The sequence below is a fragment of the Monocercomonoides exilis genome, assembly GCF_001643675.1.
Source record: "Monocercomonoides exilis strain PA203 chromosome Unknown scaffold36-1065637, whole genome shotgun sequence".
NCBI lineage: Eukaryota > Preaxostyla > Oxymonadida > Polymastigidae > Monocercomonoides > Monocercomonoides exilis.
Window position 1 is genome coordinate 938,568 of NW_027150581.1, and position 20,640 is coordinate 959,207.

At 43.4% G+C, this 20,640-nt stretch overlaps 4 protein-coding genes across 4 annotated transcripts; 3 read left to right on the plus strand and 1 right to left on the minus strand.

Annotated features, from left to right (window-relative positions):
* The first annotated feature begins 10 nt into the window (after nucleotides 1-10).
* On the plus strand, nucleotides 11-1,036 carry MONOS_12806 (putative sesquipedalian). Its single transcript, XM_067865454.1, has 4 exons — nucleotides 11-246; nucleotides 313-364; nucleotides 443-516; nucleotides 582-1,036. The coding sequence occupies exons 1-4, from the start codon at nucleotides 58-60 to the stop codon at nucleotides 774-776; spliced, it is 510 nt and encodes a 169-aa protein (XP_067723764.1). The 5' UTR covers nucleotides 11-57; the 3' UTR covers nucleotides 777-1,036.
* An 8-nt stretch (nucleotides 1,037-1,044) lies between these two features.
* MONOS_12805 (uncharacterized protein) lies at nucleotides 1,045-2,709 on the plus strand. Its single transcript, XM_067865453.1, has 5 exons — nucleotides 1,045-1,126; nucleotides 1,212-1,272; nucleotides 1,330-1,454; nucleotides 1,520-1,734; nucleotides 1,796-2,709. The coding sequence occupies exons 1-5, from the start codon at nucleotides 1,066-1,068 to the stop codon at nucleotides 2,348-2,350; spliced, it is 1,017 nt and encodes a 338-aa protein (XP_067723765.1). The 5' UTR covers nucleotides 1,045-1,065; the 3' UTR covers nucleotides 2,351-2,709.
* Nucleotides 2,710-4,743, minus strand: MONOS_12804 (uncharacterized protein). The gene is made up of 7 exons (XM_067865452.1): nucleotides 4,690-4,743; nucleotides 4,347-4,625; nucleotides 4,187-4,285; nucleotides 4,013-4,135; nucleotides 3,772-3,953; nucleotides 3,461-3,617; nucleotides 2,710-3,275 (listed from the first exon to the last, which is right to left on the minus strand). Exons 1-7 carry the CDS (start codon nucleotides 4,697-4,699, stop codon nucleotides 3,139-3,141), a joined length of 987 nt encoding a protein of 328 aa, XP_067723766.1. The 5' UTR covers nucleotides 4,700-4,743; the 3' UTR covers nucleotides 2,710-3,138.
* An 18-nt stretch (nucleotides 4,744-4,761) lies between these two features.
* MONOS_12803 (uncharacterized protein) lies at nucleotides 4,762-20,605 on the plus strand. The gene is made up of 4 exons (XM_067865451.1): nucleotides 4,762-4,954; nucleotides 5,053-5,176; nucleotides 5,225-13,242; nucleotides 13,383-20,605. The coding sequence occupies exons 1-4, from the start codon at nucleotides 4,814-4,816 to the stop codon at nucleotides 19,728-19,730; spliced, it is 14,631 nt and encodes a 4,876-aa protein (XP_067723767.1). The 5' UTR covers nucleotides 4,762-4,813; the 3' UTR covers nucleotides 19,731-20,605.
* The last annotated feature ends 35 nt before the right edge of the window (nucleotides 20,606-20,640 follow it).

Sequence of the window (20,640 nt, forward strand, 5' to 3'; positions counted from 1 at the left end):
TGGACAGATCAGAGCTGATCAAAAACTCTTGATTTTTGAAAGTCTGTGACAAATTACATGTCTAGACCGAAGTATCAAGCAAACTTCGATTTTACTGCGCGCGTTGCAAATGAATTAACATTTAGGGAAGGAGATATTATCACACTTATTGAGAAACATGAAAGTGGGATGTGGAAAGGAGAATTGGACGGCAAAATCGGACTCTTTCCTTATAATTTTGTTTCAGAACTTCATGTCGAAGAAGAGGTATTTGACTTTATATATATTATGATGTTTTAAAATGGAAAATAATTTTTTATTTTTTTAAAAAAGACAACTCCAAAAGGTCCGCCAAAACCAATGGAAGGTTGGCTTATAAAACAAGGTAACAATGATATCATTACAAATTATACTTTAATGCAATTATTCGTCTCGTTTTTTCATGTTGAAAACTCTCATTTAGGTCATGTTGTAAAGAACTGGAAAAAGAGATGGTTTTCACTTCGAGGATCTTCTCTGTTTTATTTTGAAAAGCCAGTTTGCCGCTTGTATCTTTTTATGTTCCTTTTTACCCTTTGACTCTTTTCAAATTATTGTGAAAGACTTCACTTAAGGAAAATGGTGAAATACCATTGAAGGGGTGTCAGGTTGAAAATGCAAGGGAAATGCCAGACAAGCCATTTTGCTTTCATATTTTTTATCCTCAAGCACCAGGACAAAGGGAGTTTTATATTTGTTCTGAGAATGCAGATCAGATGAAAGCGTGGATGGAAGCAATAACTCTTTCATCAAAATAGATTACACTTTAATTTTAAGTATTGAATTAACAAAACGAAATAATGTCAACGTTCATTTTTATTTTAAATTTGGAATGAAATTTTTAGAAGAGCTAACTTATGTAATTTTTCTGTTTATTTCTGTTATATGTATGATGGATTGTGTTAGAAATAGTTTAACGATTTTATATGAAGCATTTCATTTGTAATTTGTAATTTTAAATATTGGAATATCCGATATTTAAAAAAACTTTTTTCGGAATATACCAACATTTTATTTCTTGAGAGCTTTTTTTTTATTTCGAGCTAAATGGATCAAGATTCAGAAGTTGTTTTGAATCGAGATGTAAAAGATTGCAAAACATTAAAATGTAGTTTAATTTGATTACTGTTCTTTTGAGAATATTACTTCCAATTAAATGTTTTTTCACTTGTTGATTTTTTTCTTCATTTTAGCGAAAGAGAAGCAAAGACAAATATTAAAGAATAAGCACAAAACGCATTTGAAACGGAAAAGGTTTTGAAGAAGAAATGCTTATTGAAAAGCTTACATCAATTTATTATTTTCTTTAAGAATTTCACCACAACAAAAAGACATTCCTTCCATTGAAGTTGAGAAAATAAACGGAGAAGATATATCTGTTTTAATGGACGATTTGTGCAAACTTAACAATGATTTAAACGTTATCATGAAGGATGGTATTTTTGAAAAATTTCTTTTTTTTGTGAGAAAACTTAATTTTTTCTTTCCAATAACAAATTAGCTGAAAGCGGAAATGAATCAGAATTGTTGTCATACTTTGAGTCGGTTAATTTACAACTCGATCCAGATCTAAGAGCAGAAAAAAGGCAATTAGAAAAGGCAAAAACTGAGAATATTGAAGAAGAAACAAAGAAAGCAGAAGAAATTGAAGATGCCAAACTGGAAAAACGAAAGAAGCGAATTATTCAAGATTCAAAAGATGCATATATTAAAAGGGTATGAAACACCTTTAATACAAAAATTTCAAAAAGCATACTCTTGTTTCAATTTAAAAAAGGCATTAACACTTTTGTATGCAAAAATGACGGAAGAACTACTTCCATTGGAAGACGATTCAGGAGAGGAACAGACCTTGACAAGCGATGTTGAATTTGAAGATGAGAATGAGAACCAGGATCTTTTTGAAGATGAAGAAAAAGTGATGAAAAAATACAAACATGAAGACATAATGAGTGTACTGAAAGGTGGAATTGTTTCAATAGCCAAAAAAATGTCTGAAGAAGATGTGGAAATTATTGATTCATACGAATCTGAAGACGACGATGAAAAGGAAGAAGAGGAAGAAGAGGGAAAAGAAGGCAAACAGTTAAAGGAAGATGAAGATGAAGAAGAAGAAGAGGAGGAAGAGGAAGAGGAAGAGGAAGAGGAAGAGGAAGAGGAAGAGGAAGAAGAGGAAGAAGAGGAAGAAGAGGAAGAAGAGGAAGAAGAAAAAGAAGAGATTGATGAAAACGGGAAGCATAACAAGAGTGAAGATGCAACGCAGAACCAACCAGAGTCACCTCATTTAGACAGCCAATCATTTGACTTAGAAAACGAATACGAAATAATATAACAGCTAAACATTACAAATATTTCTATTCTATCTTTTCGTTGAATAAAACATTTCATTTGCTTTCGTTTAACTCATTTTATGTTCCATTCCTCTGAAAGTTTTAAGTTTGTTTAAAAGAGTCGTATTTTATTGATGTTGAAATTCTTTAATCTTTTTTCTTTAAAACTTAATGCCAAGTCATTTTGATAATTTTTACCAGAAAGTTAAAACCAATTGACCAATTTCTCTAAAGATGAGATCTTATTCATATGAAGCGTTGAATTGGCCATGAAGTCACGATTTCATATTGAAAAAATTATTTCGATTCCATTTCAGAATTTGTTTTCTTTTCCTTGTGAAAGAAAAACATTAACATTTAATGAATTTTTACATGGATATTTATTAAAGCATAAAAGTGGAAAAAAAGAAAAAAAAATCTCATAACAAAACAGAAGTGCAAACAAGATTATGCTCAAAGAAAAAAGCAGAAAAACCAAAATATCACTTCGATAAACAAAATGCTCACAATTCTAAAGTTAGCAACAGATTCTGTAAATTGATACTTCTGTCAAATAAATCTGTAATCGAAGCAGTTTTACCCAAAGCTTAAAAGACAATTCAGATTGCCTGGGCAAAATGGGAAGAAAAGGCCGAAGGAAAGAGAGAACAAATAGTGACATGTTATCTTAACGCCAAGTGCCCATGAGACACATTTAGAGTAATGACAATAGAAGATTGTGAGGAAGACATAAAAGAAAGAAGACAAGAAGATAAGAAGGCAATGCAAAGGTGAAAGTTATCTCATTTCTTTAAGATCTTTCAGATTGAGAAAGAAGAGCATCTTCCTCGCCGCTCTTCTCCTTTCGAGTGGATGTTGTGAAAACAACCACAACATGCACAAACAGCATCACAAGAAGCATCACGTCTGACAGAATTGAGAGAGCAACTGCACAAACAAAGGAAGTCACGAGATGGTTTCAGTGCCAATCATTGTTGGTTAAAGATATTCACATCGAAACAAAAACATAATGAAGAAATTGTATCATAGAAACAAAAAGGAAATTTGGAGTTGATGACAATAACAAAATGATTAGCAAATAAAGATAAAAAAAAAAGATAATGTGAGCACACATAAAACGATCAATTCGAGTTTTGGATAAGACTCAACCAGCTGATTATTTGCCTGTGTGAATGTGTAAAGGAACGAGAATGCATGATATCCCAAAGGCAACACAGTGAGCAAGGCAAGAACCACATGCAGCGGAGCAGCTTTTGGAAATTTGGAGACCTAAACAAGAAATAATAAACAAGTTATTTGGTTTATTTTCACAAATAAAATTTGTAAGTTTTTTTCATTTGAAAAAAAATCAAAAAAAGAAATAAAAAATCAATTCAAAGATTTGAAGTTTGTCTACAAATTTGAAATAAGCAAAGTTGCATACCAAATAGCTTGACATTGAGCCAATCAAAAATCCAAAGCAATTGAAAGCAGCATCAACTGCATAAAGAACATTTCCCGAATCTGTTCGTTTTCTAAAAGCTAACAGGACAGCTGCCACACCAAAACTCATAACAGCAGAAAACTTCCCAAAGCTCGATGCAGTTCTTTGAACTCTTAAAGTATCTGCAATGAATCATTGATAAATTGAAAAATTATTTTTTAGTGAATCCAAATTTTCATACTGACTTGGGAAGAGGATAAGCCTAATTTTACAGTTCTTTGAACCATAGTCCCATGTAATCGTTCTAATGATACGATGTATATAAGAGCAGCTATTATGCTTACAACAAAGCACACAATATGATCTGATAGAATGTGAGAATTTTTTTGGAAAAAGAAAAATGAATTAGAAATACCTGGAGACGTAACTTGCGTCGAAGGGAAAGCATGATATGTACAAAATGCAATGACAACAAATGAGAAAGCTGTTGAAGCAATTAGATCAACATATGAATCTGAAAATTTTCAAAATATTTAAATTTGAAATTATGAAATAATTAAAACAGAAATTCAAACAGTTCCACAATGCCAAAAAGACAAATGTAATCATAAATAAAGCAAAAATCAAAAGAATTGATGCATCAGCTTGAAGACGAAGTTGGTCATGATAACAGTCTGTTTTGTAAGTGTACTTCGAAGAACATGTCCCGAAAGCTCGGGCATATGAGACAATGGAGCAAGCAATGATGACAACAGAGTGCACAATTCCGGTTACTAACAGCAACCAGGAAGCACAACTTGACCGTTTAATAAAACTCTTAAAGCCTGATGGTTCAGAGGTGGCAGTTGCAATCCCTAGCAATAAAATTAGCAATAAAATAAGCTATTTCCCAAAGAAACTAGATTCCAAATTGCAAACCGTTTTCCATTTATCACAAAAGATTATTTTGGATTAATTGATTTCTCAAGTTATAAATTATTTATTGTTACCAAAATAAAATATCTCAAATTAGTGAAGAATTTTTTCTTTATTTCAGCTAATTATGAGTATTCATGAGAAGGAAAAGACAAGGTTGCAATCGTTTTTTCAATGTCAATCTTTAGATGCAACGGCTTTATCTGAACAACACGATCTCAACGATTTGAACATTTTTCGAATACGCATCTCTGGAGTGAATATTAAAGTTTGTTAAGAGTCTTTTGCAAAACTCACAAGAATTTTTATCGTCACGCGTCTATTTCAACAATCCGTTTTATTTTTACCGTTTTTTTATCATTGCAGGAAGAGTGTTCAAGCATGTTAGCTTTTTCATTAAATAGAGACCAAAAGGAACTCAAAGAATTGTCAACAGACATATCCCCCATTACTTTTAAGCCAAGATACAGGAGAGATTGCTTTGATTTTAGTTTGCTATTTTGTGAACCTTTTTAATTAACATTTTCTTATTTATTAGTTGTCCCAACGTCGTTTATTCGTAAAGAAACCGCTTTGTTTATAATAATGTTTAAAAATGAAACATTTGCAACAACTAGCACAAACGCTTCCATTGACAAACGTTCTTCTAAAAACCGCTCTGAGGAAAGTCAATCTCATCAACTCAAAATGAAGACATCAATTTTAGGAGCAGCAATAATTTCGCTGTCAGGGATTCTTCCAACACTTGCAATTGGATTTCCGATGTACTTAATGATTCCTTTGACAAAATCAGAGAAGATTCGACCAAAAGTTCTTCCTCAGACGATGGTTTATTGGCTGAAAGGAGGAATCAAAAATGTCCAATTCCACCACATAGAACAAGCTTTAACAAACAAAGCCGCATTGATGAAGGCAGAGAAACGGAGAGCACAACGAGAAGAGATTAAAGCCAAAACACAAAGGAAAGGAACAAAGATAAAAAATATAGAAAACATTAATAGAAAGGATGAAGTGAAAAAAGAAGAAAAAGAAAAAGAAAAAGAATCAAAGGAAGCTTCGGCTGAATCTATGAACGAACAGAGCAAACCAGGACTGTCAAGCAAAGTGCTCAAAAGAGAGCGCGGCGGAATGCGAGCGCTGCAAGTTGAAGGGCAGAATGTGAATGAATCTCCCCTTGCCAACATTCTGCAGCTTTTGGAGCCAGAAATCAACAAAGGGAAACCAAGCCCTTCATCTCAACAGCCCAATGCCTCTCCAAACTCATCTTTTTCCTCATTCTCTGGGGCCTCTGCGAAGAGCACGGCTGGTCTTGCCTTCTCTTCCACGCCTTCTGCCCCACACAATCTGTTTGCCTCGCCGTCGATGCTGGACAGCTCTGAGGACATTCAGCGGGCGTCTGAAGAGAAGCACAGCAACAAGCAGAAGAAGCAGAAGTTGATTGATAGAAACAGAGGGAGAGAGAGCAAGAGGAGCAGAGAAGACGGGAGAGGAGAGAAGAATCTGTTCAGAAGCAGAGAGAGGCAGAAGAAGGAGGCGCAGAAGGAGAAGCATCACACAGCAACACTCCAGTTTGTGTCACTTGCACACTCACAGCACTCACAGGCATCGGATGACAAGCACAACAGAAAGGTCTCATCGCCCACTGCGTCTCCGTCGCCGTTCCATTCGCGCTCACAGTCGTTTGAGAGGATGCACATGAATGACAGCAAAGAGAAGAGGAAAGGGACACACAAGAGGAAAGATGCGAGTAGAATAACAGAAGTGACTGAAGAGAAAGAGAAGGAGGAAAGAGAAGAAGAAGAAGATGATGATGAAGAGAAAGAAGAATCCCCAATTCATTTTGAAGAGCCGAAGGGCAATTCTCACACACAACATCAGCATCATTACACACACCGCCACCGAAAGAAGCATTTTGAGAAGATGAATTTTGGAGAAGAAGAAGAAGAAGAAGAAGAAGAAGAAGAAGAAGAACAAGAACAAGAACAAGAGATGGAAGAGGAGCAGAGTGAGGAGCCGAAGAGAAAGAGCAGTACACAACAGGATTTGGATGGGTGGAGAGAAGAGGAGATGGAAGAGGGAAATGATGATGACAATGGAGATGAGAAGGAGAAGAAGAAGGAGACGAAGAAGGGGAAAAGAAGCAAAAGAAGTGGAAGAGGCAAAGGAGGAGAAAGAGAAGGAAGAGAAGGAAGAGGAGAAAGTGATATGGAAGAGATGAGAGGCAATGAAATGAATGATTCGTCGAGTGATGTGATCAAATTGGATGACTTTCAAAATGTGAAGATTGACAATTTGGATGATGAAGCGAAGGCGCCTTCGTCTGATGGCAGAGAAGAAGAGAAGAAGAAGAATAAAAGAGGAAAGGATGATGATGGTGATGGCGATGGTGATGAGATGCAAAGAATAGAAACACCAATAAGAGAAGAAGACAAAACAGCACAAAGCAGAAAAAGAGAGAAAGAAGGAGAAGTCAAATTAGATGGGAACATTTCAGAGTCATCCAGCAGACACAAACAGATGGAAGCAGAAGCAGAAGCAGAAGGAGCATCAGCAGCAGTTGCGATTGAGATGGGCGAGGCAGAAGCGCCGGAACAGGCAGAGGCGCCTATTTTGGATGACAATCCATTTGACACGTTTCAAATAGCATCTGAAAGCAGCAGACACGAAGAGAGCTCAAATGACTCAGCATTGTTTGCGCTGAATGGAGACAACAACAAAACACCAGAGCAATCACAGACCACACCACAGGCATCAGAACACGAAGTGCCAGCCATCCAGACACAGCCGTATGGATACTCCACTCCCTCCTCTTCTCAGGCACTCACCCTCTCTCTCTTAACAGACGTGGAATCTGGTACAAGCATCACCCTCCCTAGCGAAGGAGCTATTGGACAGCCTCTGCCACGTGTGGGCACACCGAAGATAACAAACATCTGGGACGACGACGCAATCGTGGCGACAATCACACTCGAAATGCGTCTTATTCGCATCTTTCCGAATGTGCAGTCGATTCCACAGCCAGTGATTGTACCGCTGACAGAAGAGGAGACAGTGCAGGTGAGGAAGCAGAGGATGGACGAGAGGGCAGAGAAGGAGAGGCAGATGAAGGAGGAGAAGATGGAGAAGGAGAGGAGGAAGGAGGAGAGGAGGAAGAAGAGCAAAAGAAAGAAGAAGAACTCTGCAAAGAGAAAGAAGAAGTCGCACAATTCTTCTTCATCCAGACGCAAATCGAAACATTCGTCTCGCTCGAAGACACAATCGCAGTCGCAATCACAGTCAAAATCTCATTCAACCAAACACTCAGAAACATCAGGAGAGCATAAGCATAAGCATCACCACCATCATCATCACAACAAAAGCAAAAGCAAAAACAACAAAAACAGTCATCGTCACTCACATCAGAGCACACACAATGGACATCACGAACACAGCAGCAGCACTCAGAAGAAGTACTCTGAAGATCAGATGAGAGAAGGGAATTATGAAAGTGCAGAGAGAAATGAAAGGGAAGAAAGGGAAGAAAGAGCAAATGAGAATGAGTTGGGCAACAATCTTTTGGACACACCTTCCAATTCGTTTGTTCCGCCTCGCTCTGCCCTCTGCCCTGAGCCTGCCCCGCTGAATGCAGAAATGGACCGCCCTTTCGTCTCTTCTTCTCTCTCTCCATCGCCCTCGCCTTCTCCTCCTCACTCCAATTCACATTCTCATTCTCATTCTCATTCACACTCACACTCACACTCATATTCACCTTCTCCCTTCACTTCACTCAACCCTTCCGCCCTCCCTCCCAATGACACATCCTTCCAGCCATATTCCCCTTCACCCGAAGCAGAATACAACATGTCCAAACACCGCTCCCTCACTTTCTCTCAGCTCCCCCACCACTCATTTCACCACTCCCACTCACAGTCTCTTTCCTTCCCTGTCTCTCTGAACAACGGCCCTCCCTCTCCTCGCTCACTTGTGCAGTCTTCGACTGTCTCTATCTTTCCTCGTTCCGCTGAACAACAACCACAACCACAATCACAACAACAACAGAATCTTCATTCATCTCCGCCTGCTGCTGAGAACAGGCCCATCGCCCTCTCCCACTCAAATGCCTCAGCCACTGACTCCTCAGCCGCTGCCTCAACCTCCTCCACCCGCCAAGAGCAGTTCATCATCCCCTCCATCGATGCTCTGCAGACAACAGAGCGCGACCCACTCACGCCCACATCGATGTCCCCCCTCTTCCTCCCTTCCTCTCCTTTCCTGTCGTCTTCGCTGCATCACCAGCTGCTCCACCACTCCATCACAAACACCAACATTGAGGCATCAACTGCTGTGAAGAATGAGTGTGTGTCTCCTGCTGAGAGTGCACCGGACATGCCTCTGTTGAGACTGCCCTCACACGTGCGTTCTCGTTCGTGTTCGTATGACAGCAGCTTCAAGACAGAGGTACCTGCTGCTCAGAATGAAGAGTACAAGGAGCAGGCGAATGAGCAGTATCACACCATCGACATATCATCCACATCGACAAAGAAGAACAATCTGTCTCAGGAAGACTGTCAGACACAGCAGCCAAGCACTTTTTCTTCTTCTTCTTCTTCTTCTGAAGCACATCCTCTTCTGTCTGCTCAACCACTCTCATTAACAGCCGACTCAAATAACACTCAACATAACAATAGCATTAATCCATCCACACGTCATCCACTAGCATCGTCCTTCTCCTCCTCTGCCCTTCCCTCTCCAACAGGCATCTCCTTCCTCCCGATCCCTCTGGACGATGGCTGCCACATGGAACAGAATGCATTTCGCTCCAAATTCCACTCCTCTCCCTTTGGCGGTGTGCAAAGCGATGCTCTTCAGAACTCCCTTACAGAACAGCCGCTGAACACACTGAAGATGAGTCTGCCTGCTCTGCCTGCTCTTCCTCATTCACTCGACATTTCACAAGACACTCACGATGCATCACACAACGTGACTGGATCAGATGATCATTCCACTTCAAACAACAACTTGCAACTGCCTTCTTCTTCTCCTTTCTTTCCTTCTTCTTCATCATCTTCCTCCTCTTCCTCCTTTTCTTCCTCTTTTTCTGTGAAAGCACACTCAGATTCACTGGATGTCATGCACACTTCCTCTTCCCAGCAGGAGATGGCTGGTCTGCCTGCTTCTCACACATCAGTGCCTTCTTCTCTGTTCTCACCCGATCTGCTCACTGGCAATCAACAAGACTCCTCAAAGGCAAACAACGAAGACAATCAGAATGAAATAGAGGGAATGAAGGAGTTGCAGATGAATGAGCAGAAAGGTGATAATATTGAATGCGGTGGAAGAGGAGAAGAGGCACAAGAGGCAGAAGAACAAAAGATAGGAAAGGGTGAATACTATCAAAAGGGCAATGATGCAACTGGCGATGATGATATTGCACATCTGAAAGATGAGGACGACAAAGCAATAAACATGAAAAGTCCCAAAAAGAATGAAAAACAGCAACGTCGGCAGAAAGAGCGTGGTTCAGACAGTTCAGCGCGCTCAGTCTCTTCCACCTCGTCTGCGGCCTCTCATTCGTCGTGTGCCTCTTCACGTGGCTCTTCTCTGCCAACATCTGCAGACACAGAGACAACTGGCTGTGCTGCCTCTGGCACAGACACCTCCAACGACTCCTCCACACAGCCCAACCACTCTCCTTCTCTCTCTTCAACTCCTCCTCCTCCTTCTCTTCCGTCTTCTCTTCCTCCAAAGCCTCCCTCGGTCGACATCAGCAATGTCTTCTCCACTCCCTCTGGCGCTCTTGTGAGGGTGCATCCACGGCCTTATCGCCCTGTGCAGGTGCGGATGCAGCTGTTCTGGTGTGAAGCAGCAGCAAAAGTGAATCATCCGATCGAGAAGAAGACAAGAGACGAGCTGGATGTGCTGGAGGAGGAGCTCAGCAGAAGAGCAAGTGGATTGAATAGAAACAGCAGCAATAAAAGGAATGAAAAGGGGAATAGTCACAATGATAAGAATGGTACGATGTCGTCTGAACTTCCAGCAGAGTTGTTGAATGAGTCTCGTTTGGTGCTGTCTGCAGATGGCAACAAGAACAGCACAAATGGCACACAACAGCAAACAGAAGGAAAAGAAGGCAGAGAAAGTGAAAAAAGCAACATCCACAAAAAGAGCAAGCGTCGAGAGAGAGTGCGCCAGCTGAACAGCCATCTGAGTGGGCGGGTGATTGTGCGAGTGCGAACAACCGATGCGAAGTCTGAGGTGCTCCAGTCGCACCCAGCCACCTTTGCCACCATCAGAGATCCAAACAACCCGACGCGGCTGAAGAAGCTGCGGCAGAGGGGATTCTTCTTTGAGGAGATGAGTGTGGTGTCTGATGTGCGGTCACCGCTTGTTCTCTCTCTCATCTCGCAGCATCCACTCCAGGTGGATGATACCAACTCCTTCCAGCTGTCACATTCTGTTGAGTTCCTGTCAGTGCCTGCCTTTGACAACCCCACCCACGACTACGAGCCCCACTCCCTCACACGCCCTCCTTCTGCCTCGACTGTTGCCTCTCTTCCCTCTCAGATCACCTCCTTCATCACTCCCCAGATGCTGCAGAACCACCGCCTGTCACAGCCGAATATCACCGTGGGACATCCAAAGAAGTTCTCTGAAGGCACATTGATGTCTGTGGCTATCTCACTCGCCGATGCAGCTGTCCACGAAAATGCCACTTTTTTAGTCAGATTTGTGGATGTGCGGCGTGGCTATGCTCTTTCCATTGCAATGAGAGTGTCTTCACTCCCTCTTCTCCCGCGTCTGCCTGTCAATCCATCCACTTTTGTGCCTCGCCTGGCATTTGGTGTTGGCTACACCATAGCTTCCAGGCAGATGGCACACGCACCCACTCCGCCTGTGGTGGTGGGGCGTGTCGTGAAGGACAGAATGCGATACTGGGAAGACACAGCAGAAAAGGCAGACAACGAAGCCAATGAGCTGCCGCTGTATGCAGATGGGTTTCCGTATGAGAGACTGCCATTTGTGTGTGTGCCTGTGAAGAGCATATCATCTTTTGAGGATGAGCTGCTGGGGGAGACAGACGAAGGAGAGGATGAAAGTGACTCAGACGAGGATGAAGAAGGAAATGGGGTGAACCCTTCTTCAATCACGACAAATGAGGAAGCAGAGGCGAATGGAGAAAGCGCAAATGACAGAACAGCCAATGCAGGTGACCTGAAGAGTGATGCGCAGATTGCCAAACAGAAAGGGAAGACAACATCAAACGCACAGCCAACATCTTCTCTGTCATCATCATCCACTTCAATTGTTTCATCTTCCTCCTCTTCCTCTTCCTCTTCTGCCTCATCCACCTCATCCAGCAGAAAGTCCGATCTTCAGATCAACCCACCGCCCATCCAGTCACTCGAAACAGAAGAGTCAAGCGATTCCTCTTCCTCAAACAGAAATCTCTTTGCCAGTCTGTTTGAGATGCTCCTCCCTTCCTTCCCTGGCGACATCGAAGTTGATCCTTCGCTCTGTCCTCCGCTCATCTCGTTTGACTTGAACATCTCTTCAGCCCCCCTTTCCTCTTTCCTCGCTCTTTTGTCTGCAACCGCCTTCGCCAGGCAGCATGGCATTGCTGTCTCAGACACTCGCGAAGTGCTCCGTCTGCGTGGTGCTATTCCTGCCCCTTCGTTCTCTGGCTCTCCTTCTTTCGCCTTCCTCCCTTCTCCCTCCGCTGCTTCGATTGCTCTGCTCCAGGATCCTGATAAGCCTCCTGCGTATTATGTGCCTTCGATGCAGAAGAAGAAGCAGAAGGGGAAAGAGAAAGAGAAAGAGAAAGAAGTTGGAGGAGCACAAAACGAAGGAGATAAAACAAACAAAACAGGTGCAGATGAATCAGCCAATCAGCTTTCTGATGCCAAGCTGCCTGCAAATGAACTGAGCTCATCTGTTTCTGATCGCAAAGTTCGAACACTCCCTCCTCTCCGCCCTGTTCCCCCGACTTATGCTCTTCCCCCTTCAGTCATCTTGTCTGTCTTCTACACCACGCCCCTCCCTCCTCCTTCAAGGGACATCTGCTTTGTGTCCATCATCAACCACCAAGGTGCCTCAGATTCGGTCCACTCATTTATTGACTCAACATTCCTGCTCCACCAAAGAGCAGCTGTTGCACTGGAGTTTTATGCACCGGTTATTCAGCACGACACGAAGAAGACGGTGATTGAGAAGATGGCTGAGAGGATGCTGTCGACGCCAAAGGAAGGAGGAGGAGGTGGTGGTGGTGAGAAGGAGAGGGAGAAGGAGAAGAAAAAAGAGAAGAGGAGAGAGAAAGGAAAGGAGAAGGAGAAAGAGAAAGAGAAGCAAGAAAAGAGAAATGCAGAAGAAGAGACGAAAGAGAAGGCAAAGAGAGACAGAACAGCAAATGAACTGAATGAAAGAGAGGAGATCAACGAAGAGTCGTGTTCAGAGTCAGACGATGAGATTGTTCGGAGGCTGTTTCAAGAGAATGAGAAGGTGATTGCAGCACAAAAACAGACCTTTCTCATGCTGAAGGGAGTGACACTGACTGCTCTAATGGACGAGTCATCTGACCAGGTTTGCTCTGAAAATGAACTCTTTTTTAATAATATTTGAGTTTTCTAATAAAAAAATCATATTTTTTTTCATAAATTCATTTTTTATTCATTATTTTCTCTTTCTATTTCTCTCTCTTTATTTTGCTTGTTTTCCTTCAGTTCAAACTGCTTCGTCTGACCAACTGTATCCGGAAGATGTCTCTCTTCTGCCCAGCCATGCCCATCAACACTTTTGACGATGTTGCTTTTTCTCCTCTCCAAATTGAGTTTGGAGTTACTCCGCTTCGTTTCTCTCATCTTGCGCGGCAGCTGAGCTGGCTGAAGAGAGTGAAGAGGGGAGTGTATCCGAGCGATGGCTGTGACGAGATTGTGAGAGAGGAAGGGGAAGAAGGAGAGGATGAGATGGCGCAGATCGATCTGACGGATGTGCTGAGTGTGATGATGGAGATGAAGGCATCGAAGATCAGAAGAGAGAAAAGACATGTGAAGGAGATTGATGATGGAATGATACAAGATGAAGGAGCGGATGGAATGGAACAGAAAATGAAAGAAGAACCAAAATCAAAAGATGAAGCTGAAACAGACAGCAAAACAAAAGATGATTTGAAGGAGACAGAAAAAGAGAAGGAGAAAGAGAAGGAAGATGGAAAAGACGATACAGAAGAAGACGAATATCTTTCACAGATGCTGCAGAAGGCGCAGGATGAAGTGGATCGGAAGGAGAAGGAGAGAAAGAAAGAGGAAACAAACAGAAGAGAAAAGCAACGAAAAGCACAAATGAAAGAAGAGAATGATTCATCAGAGGAAGAAAGTAGCGAGATGAAGCAGACAAAGGAACAGAAAAGCAAAGAAGGAACGAGCTTAATTCCAACAGGAATTCCATTTGATGAAATATCAACTCTGATTGAGACAGTCAGCACACGCAAATTGGAAGACGAAGGAGAAATTCGAATGATTATTGGCAATTTGCAGAAGGACAATCAAAAGAAGAAGGCAAATGCAGACAAGAAGAAGATGACAAAAGAAGAGAAAGCGTCGATGCTTGCGATGGAAGTGGTTGAAAGAGGAGTGGCTGGACAGAAAGAAGAGACTGCAAATGAAGAAGGCACTGAAGAAGGGGAAGAGGAAGAGAATGAAGAAGAGGATGTTTTTGATGATATCTTTTCGAGTGATGCAGGGTGGGAGAGTGTGGAATCGAATGAAGATGAGCATTCAAATGAACTCAGCACGAAAGAGAAAGTGGTTGTGACAAAAGAAGGAGAAGAAGGAGAAGGAGAAGGAGAAAACGAGGAAGATACGATGCGACTCTTGGAGACTGAGGAAGATGAAGATTATGTGTATGGCTGGTTTGCATGCAGTGATGGAACACAAACAAAGAAAAAGAAGATAAAGAAGAAGAAAATGAATAAGATGTCTGAAGGAAGCAGAAGCAAGTTTTCTATTCTGAGAGGAGAAGACAGAAGAGTTGGAGTTGTGAAAAGTGTGGTTGATTCACATTCAACACTTTCACTGCGAAGGAAGAGGAATGCAATGAACAGAGGGAAAGCAGAAGTGATTGAAGAAGATGGAGGGGAAGGGAAAGAGCTGAGACTGATGTATCCATCTTCGAGTGTGTCGTGTGCGCCTTCATTGCCAGATGCTGATGATCCCATTTGGAAAGACAAGGAAGAAGGAGAAATGGATGAGGATGAACTGAAGACGAGGAAGAAGAAGGGAAAGAAGAGGAAATCTCTGATGGGAGCAAACAATGAACAAGATTCAACAAGTTTGTTGGCGGAGCAGAGGAACGAAGGAACTGCTTCTTCTTTGAAGAAAAAGAGAAAGAAGAAGAAGAAAGGAAATGGCAATGGAAATGCAATAGCTGATCAAGGCAAAACAAGCATCACAGAAATGATCATCAAATCGCTCGAGGAGCAGGTCGAGGCAGAAACAGCAAGCAAAGCACAATCAGCTGCTGTTGTAATAAACAGAGACAAGCCTGTTCCTCTAATGCAGGGAGACCAATGGGACAGCCAGCCACAAGAGAATGAGAGTGCAGAGGGCAACCATTTCTTGTTGGGAAGTCCTCAATCAGACAGCTTCTGCACATTGGCACAGACATCCACGCCTGCACTGAATCTCCTCTCCACTCCGTCCAATTCAAACACTCCCTTCTTGTCTCCTGTTGGCACACCCTCGTCCATCACCCCGCTGCTGGCACAGCCACACAGAAGAGCCATTTCGCAGATTCAGCTCGACATGTCCTTTGGGAAGGAAGAGCAGAATGGGCATTCGGGGGCATCTGGCAGTGGATTGAAGGAGTCAGACAGAAAAAGCGATGCTTTGCTGACGAAGTCTAAGAAAGTGATGCCTTCTTATGCCAAGTCAAGTGCATCTATGATGCCTGTGGTTAAGAAGTCAGGTGCACAGCTGCTTCAGGAAGAGGAGCAAAGGCATATTGAAGAACTGAAGGAGCAATTGGAAAAGGAGAGAGAGGCTGAAAGGAAGATGCAGGAGGAAGAGAAAGAAAGAGAGAGAAAGAGGAAAGAGGAAGCGGAGGAGAAGAAGAAGCAGGAAGAGTTGGCGCTGAAGAAGGCGATGCACGATGCGAAGAAGAAGTTTGAAGAGGAAGAGAGGCAGCGGAGACAGGAGATGGAGAAGATGAAGAGGGAGAAGCGAAAGAGGGAAGAACAAGAAAGGCAAAGAAGGAGGTTTGTGCAGCAGGTGCGGTCGAAGCTGACGGTGCTGATGGAGAATGAGAAGGCGAGCAGAGAAGACACGCTACAGATGCTGTCGCAGCTGGATGTGGATGCATACAGCATCCTGACGAAGGAGGAGATCATTCAGCAGGCAGAGCGGGAGAGAGAGACGCTGGCGATGACGATTGAAGATCTGAGGCAGAGGGAGGAGTGGATAGCAGAGGTGACGAAGAGGCAGATGGTAAAGGTGGATGAAGACGTGTCGCACATCCGCCACCCGAACGACCCGACAGAAGAGGAGCTGTTGGAGATGAGGAGGAAAGAGAGGATGAGGAGAAGAGAGCTGAAGAGGAAGAAGATGCAGGAGCGGAAGGAGAGGCAGCTGCGGAAGGAGGAAGAGAAGTTGATGGAGGAAGAGACGAGGCTGCGGCTGATGTTCTTCAAGAAAGTCGAAGTAACTGGCACGAAAGTGACGAAGATGGAGATGGATGCGTGTGATCAGAGCGCACTGGCCATTCCAACACAGGCAGAAGAGGACAACATGAAAGCATTAGGAATACCAATTCCAGAGGAAGATGAGACAGTCAGACGAGCAGGCTTTGTGAAGACACGTCTGCGGATTATGGACAACCACGACGATCACTTCCAGACGAAGTCGAAACAGGAGGTGACATTTGTGGACACGAATGTGCTGCTGATTCCGACGTCGGAGGAGATGGAGGAGGAGGAGAGAATGTTTATGGGGCTGCCTATTCCTGATGATGAAGGAACAGAAACAGAGGAAGAGACAGACCTGAAGGATGAAGACACGCTTGAAGACGAAGATGCTCTGAAGGATGGCAAGAAGAAGTCGCCAATGTCTGGCAGTGAGACAGGAGCGAGTGACCTGCTCTACACAGACCCAGCCACACGGCAGCGGTCGCGGGTGATGAGGAAGGCAAAGGAGACGATGATACCACCGGAACTAGAACAGGAAGTGGACTACATCACAAAGAATGCCCAGGCACGTGCATCGAACAAAGGAACGTTCAGAACACCGCCTTATGCGAATGGGGCAGCGTTTGGGATAGGCGGGGCAGGTGGGGCTGAAATGGGATATGCACGGCAGCCACCTCTGATGCCAGAGAGGCACTTTGAAGAATACACACAGATGCAGACACTGCTGGAGCAGCTGCGGCTGAACATGCAGAATCTGCGGAAGGAGAACGCGATGCTCAGAATCGAGGTCACATCGTCTGCTGCCCCAACTTCTGCAAAACGAGGATCGAAGAATTCATCAAAGCTCGGTAATTCTTCTTCCTCTTCCTCTTCTTCATCGTCTTCTGTGATGATGCTTGGCTCGCAGACAGAGCGTAAACAGCGGAAGATGGGCGCCTCTGCCTCAACAAACAGGCTCCCCTCAGTTGGAATCTCTGATGCTCCATCTGTTTCCTCATCAACATCGTCACTTGGCTCACAGACAGAGCGGACACTCAACCGCTCAGCCACATCAGCATCAATTGGGATGAATGCCAAGCTCAGACGCCCTTCTTCATCTTACTCGTCGAGTCGCACGTTTTTGAGGACAGCCAGCGAAAGGAAGCTGCGGACGCCTCTTGGGCAGATGAAGAAGAAGGGGAAGAAAGGAAGGAAAGAAGGGCTCTTCAGAGAAGAAGAAGGAGGAGCTGCAGGGAATGAGGAGGCAGGAAATGCTGATGAACAGCAACTCACTGAACGCTCAGCAAGCATGCCTGGCGGTGCTATTTCGCGAACAAACACCATTTCTGCAGGTGAAAAGTCTCCTCATTCAAAAGTCGAAGAGAATGAAGAATTTGGAGGGAACAATGAAATAGTGTGGAATGGCAATGAACAAGTGGCAGACAGCGCAATTGATGATGGATCGAACTGGGCTGTGTCCAGAACAAGACCAAGAGAGAGCGAGCATCCAATGGCAATACAGGAAAACAATGAAATGCAGGTGAATGAAAGCAGTGGAGTGGAAGAAACAGAGACACTTCCTGTGATTATGTCTGATGCTGAGTTACCGATCACCCAAAGCAACTCAATGACAGACACGATGAATGGGAACGACACAGACATATTTGTGCAGGAGGCAGAGAAGACAGATGATGTGAAGGGCCTGCAGTACATTGAGATTCCTATAGATGAGATACAAGAAGAATCGAGCTCTGAGAATGTGTGGGGCGTGCCTGAAGAACACGACATGCCAACGATACAAAGTGACAGCAACCTTGAGCAAGCAAGCAGAGCTGGGTATGAAGAAGGAGGAGAAAGAGAAAGAGAAAGAGAAAGAGAAGAAGTGGAAGGAGAAGTGGAGGAAGGCACAATGTTTAGTGTGCAAGAAAGCGAGGCAGCAGAACAGAATGCAATCGGAATCCAAGCACTGACAGACCAAATAAGCGAAGAGACAATCAGAGAAGTGGACGAAGAAGAGGAAAGAGAGCATTCAGAGTCGCACTTCCTTGACACAGACACCAAACAGACATCACTGGGCAGCACAATCGCATCAATTGAACCAGAACTCAAGCTGCCGCTGATGAGCCAAATGGGAATGGCCTTTGAAGACTTGGAGGAAGTCGACGAGGAACTTGAGAATGTGTGTGAGAATGTCACATCTCCACACAGCACATCTGCTGCTGCCCTTCCGTCGCAGATGCTGCCGTCTTCCTCGTCTGCGCTGCTTCCTTCCACAACTGCCCGTTCTTCGGCTTCTCTTCAGCCTTCGCTGAATCCTCCGCCTCTGCTCCTTCCACCTGCTGGCTCGATGGCTGCTTCGACTGACTTTAAGCCACAGCTGCTTCAAATTCCTGGGCTGGAGATGGACGGAGCACCTGCCTCTTTCGTTGCCTCCACATCGACTACACCAACATACTCATCTTCAACTGGCTCATCTTCCTCTTCATCAGCATCTTCATTGCAGCTGCCTGCCAATCCTCTTCTATCAACCAGTCCATCTGGATTTACATCTCCCTTCGCGTCATCCAGCTCTTCAAGTGCATCTCTTTCGTCGCTGAATCCACCAGCCATTCCGATTGAGCCACCGCTGCCGTCACAGGAGATTGGTGCATCGCTTGCTCCCTTCACTCCGTTTGACATAACAGCTGAGATGATCAAGCAGGCTGCCCCGCAAGAGCAGGAGAGGCTGAACCAGCTGCTGAGCATCCAGGTGGAGACGCTGTCGATCATCGACCAGATCAAAAAGATGCTGAAGGAGAACAAAGAGCTCCAGCAGAAGCAGACACAGGCAGCGAGTTTGAGCGAGGAGGAAGAAGAGAATGAGGAAGAAGTGGCAGAAGAGGAGGAAGTGAAGGCAGATAAGGACGAGCCAACTGAAGCAAACGAGAACGAACAGCCGACAGAGACTGATGAGACCGAGTTTGGGATCAAGTCAGAGATTCTTCCCAGATCAAAAGGGGCAGACGACTTTTTGGCGCATCCGAAGCGGAAGATTCTGCGGCAGGCGTCTCTTGCATCGATGCCACGCGGCCTGTCGATGTCGCAGCTGGCAGCGCTGTCATCTTCGAGGCGCCCTCCAACGACAGACGCGGAAAGGAGGTGGAAGAAGGGGAGCGATGCGGTGAACAACCTGATGATGGGGCGGCCTGTGTATCAGATTGAGGTGGTTAAGCCGGGGGAGGAGCAGACTGGCGGAGAGAAGGGGAAGGAGAAGGAGAACGACAGAGGAATCGCTTCTGACAGGCAGAGGCCGCATGCAAGGCATTTGAGGTCAGATTCTGTGTCTTCTATAAAATCGGAGTTGAGCTTTGCGAATGGATCGCTTTCGACTCGGAGCATGATTTCTCAGCGCTTTCACATGAAAAAGAAATGATAAAACGAGAAAACAAAGAAGAAATTCTACTTCTTATTAAATTCTATGAGTCATCAGTTTATGAGAACGAGATGATTCTGCAACACTTATCAAACATTCTTTGTCTGCATTCACTGAATTCATTCACATCATATTGAGGGGCTTATTTATTGAGATTACCAATCTCATCGTATGTATGCTTGTCTTAATTGCATTTGAGCCAATAGATTTGGTGAGACATTGAGATATTTCTCCAACCTCTCAGCCAAATATTCTTCATCAATTTCTTCTCAGTTTTTGATTTTTTGATTCTGAAATGCTTCAATCGAAGCCCAACTTTTCATTCATTTCTCTGATAGCATTTTCTTTTGTGTGTTTGGGCGTCTCTATTTGTTGACAATTTGTTTAGCATTCCACATATGTAGCATTTTTTTTTATTGTTATTTTTGTTGTTTATGTCTTCTGTTTGTTTTTGAAGACTATCTTAATTTCATTCAAAACATTGAAGCTTTTTGTGTGGGCTTTATGTTTTTACGTCAGTTAGCTTTCATAGCAATCTGATTATTATTTAGTGAACTGCTCCTAATTTTGCTCTTCTTAAACATTGTGAATTTTTTTATAAGTAGAACAAATACTTTTCTTTCGCTTTTATGCTCTCTTACAATTTTTGTTATGCACATTTCATTCAGTTGTTTGATTATGTTCTTACATCTTTTTATACAAAGTTTTTGTTTGTTTTTTTGTTTATTTATATATCTGAGCCAGTTAAGGTGCCTACTTCATTTTCCATACATTATTACCAGAACTTTATTGTTATTGCTTTTTTGTTTAATTTCATTTGCATTCCACAATTTTTTGTGCTGCTTTGAGTGTTCAACAATGCAATACCAAATCAACTGTTTCTGATTGAGTTGAGTGTGTCTCTTGTTAG

What these genes read in the sequence shown, in the direction of transcription:
- MONOS_12806 (XM_067865454.1), top strand. Translation starts at nt 58, where the DNA reads ATGTCTAGACCGAAGTATCAAGCAAACTTCGATTTTACTGCGCGCGTT. An exon ending in AACTTCATGTCGAAGAAGAG is followed by an intron (nt 247 to 312) that starts GTATTTGACTTT and finishes TTTTTAAAAAAG; the next exon opens with ACAACTCCAAAAGGTCCGCC. An exon ending in AGGTTGGCTTATAAAACAAG is followed by an intron (nt 365 to 442) that starts GTAACAATGATA and finishes ACTCTCATTTAG; the next exon opens with GTCATGTTGTAAAGAACTGG.
- MONOS_12803 (XM_067865451.1), top strand. Translation starts at nt 4,814, where the DNA reads ATGAGTATTCATGAGAAGGAAAAGACAAGGTTGCAATCGTTTTTTCAA. An exon ending in TCTCTGGAGTGAATATTAAA is followed by an intron (nt 4,955 to 5,052) that starts GTTTGTTAAGAG and finishes TTATCATTGCAG; the next exon opens with GAAGAGTGTTCAAGCATGTT. An exon ending in TGGACGAGTCATCTGACCAG is followed by an intron (nt 13,243 to 13,382) that starts GTTTGCTCTGAA and finishes GTTTTCCTTCAG; the next exon opens with TTCAAACTGCTTCGTCTGAC.
- MONOS_12804 (XM_067865452.1), bottom strand. An exon ending in CTTTTTGGCATTGTGGAACT is followed by an intron (nt 4,286 to 4,346) that starts GTTTGAATTTCT and finishes GAAAATTTTCAG; the next exon opens with ATTCATATGTTGATCTAATT. An exon ending in GACGCAAGTTACGTCTCCAG is followed by an intron (nt 4,136 to 4,186) that starts GTATTTCTAATT and finishes ACATTCTATCAG; the next exon opens with ATCATATTGTGTGCTTTGTT.
- MONOS_12805 (XM_067865453.1), top strand. Translation starts at nt 1,066, where the DNA reads ATGGATCAAGATTCAGAAGTTGTTTTGAATCGAGATGTAAAAGATTGC. An exon ending in AGATTGCAAAACATTAAAAT is followed by an intron (nt 1,127 to 1,211) that starts GTAGTTTAATTT and finishes TCTTCATTTTAG; the next exon opens with CGAAAGAGAAGCAAAGACAA. An exon ending in AAACGTTATCATGAAGGATG is followed by an intron (nt 1,455 to 1,519) that starts GTATTTTTGAAA and finishes ATAACAAATTAG; the next exon opens with CTGAAAGCGGAAATGAATCA.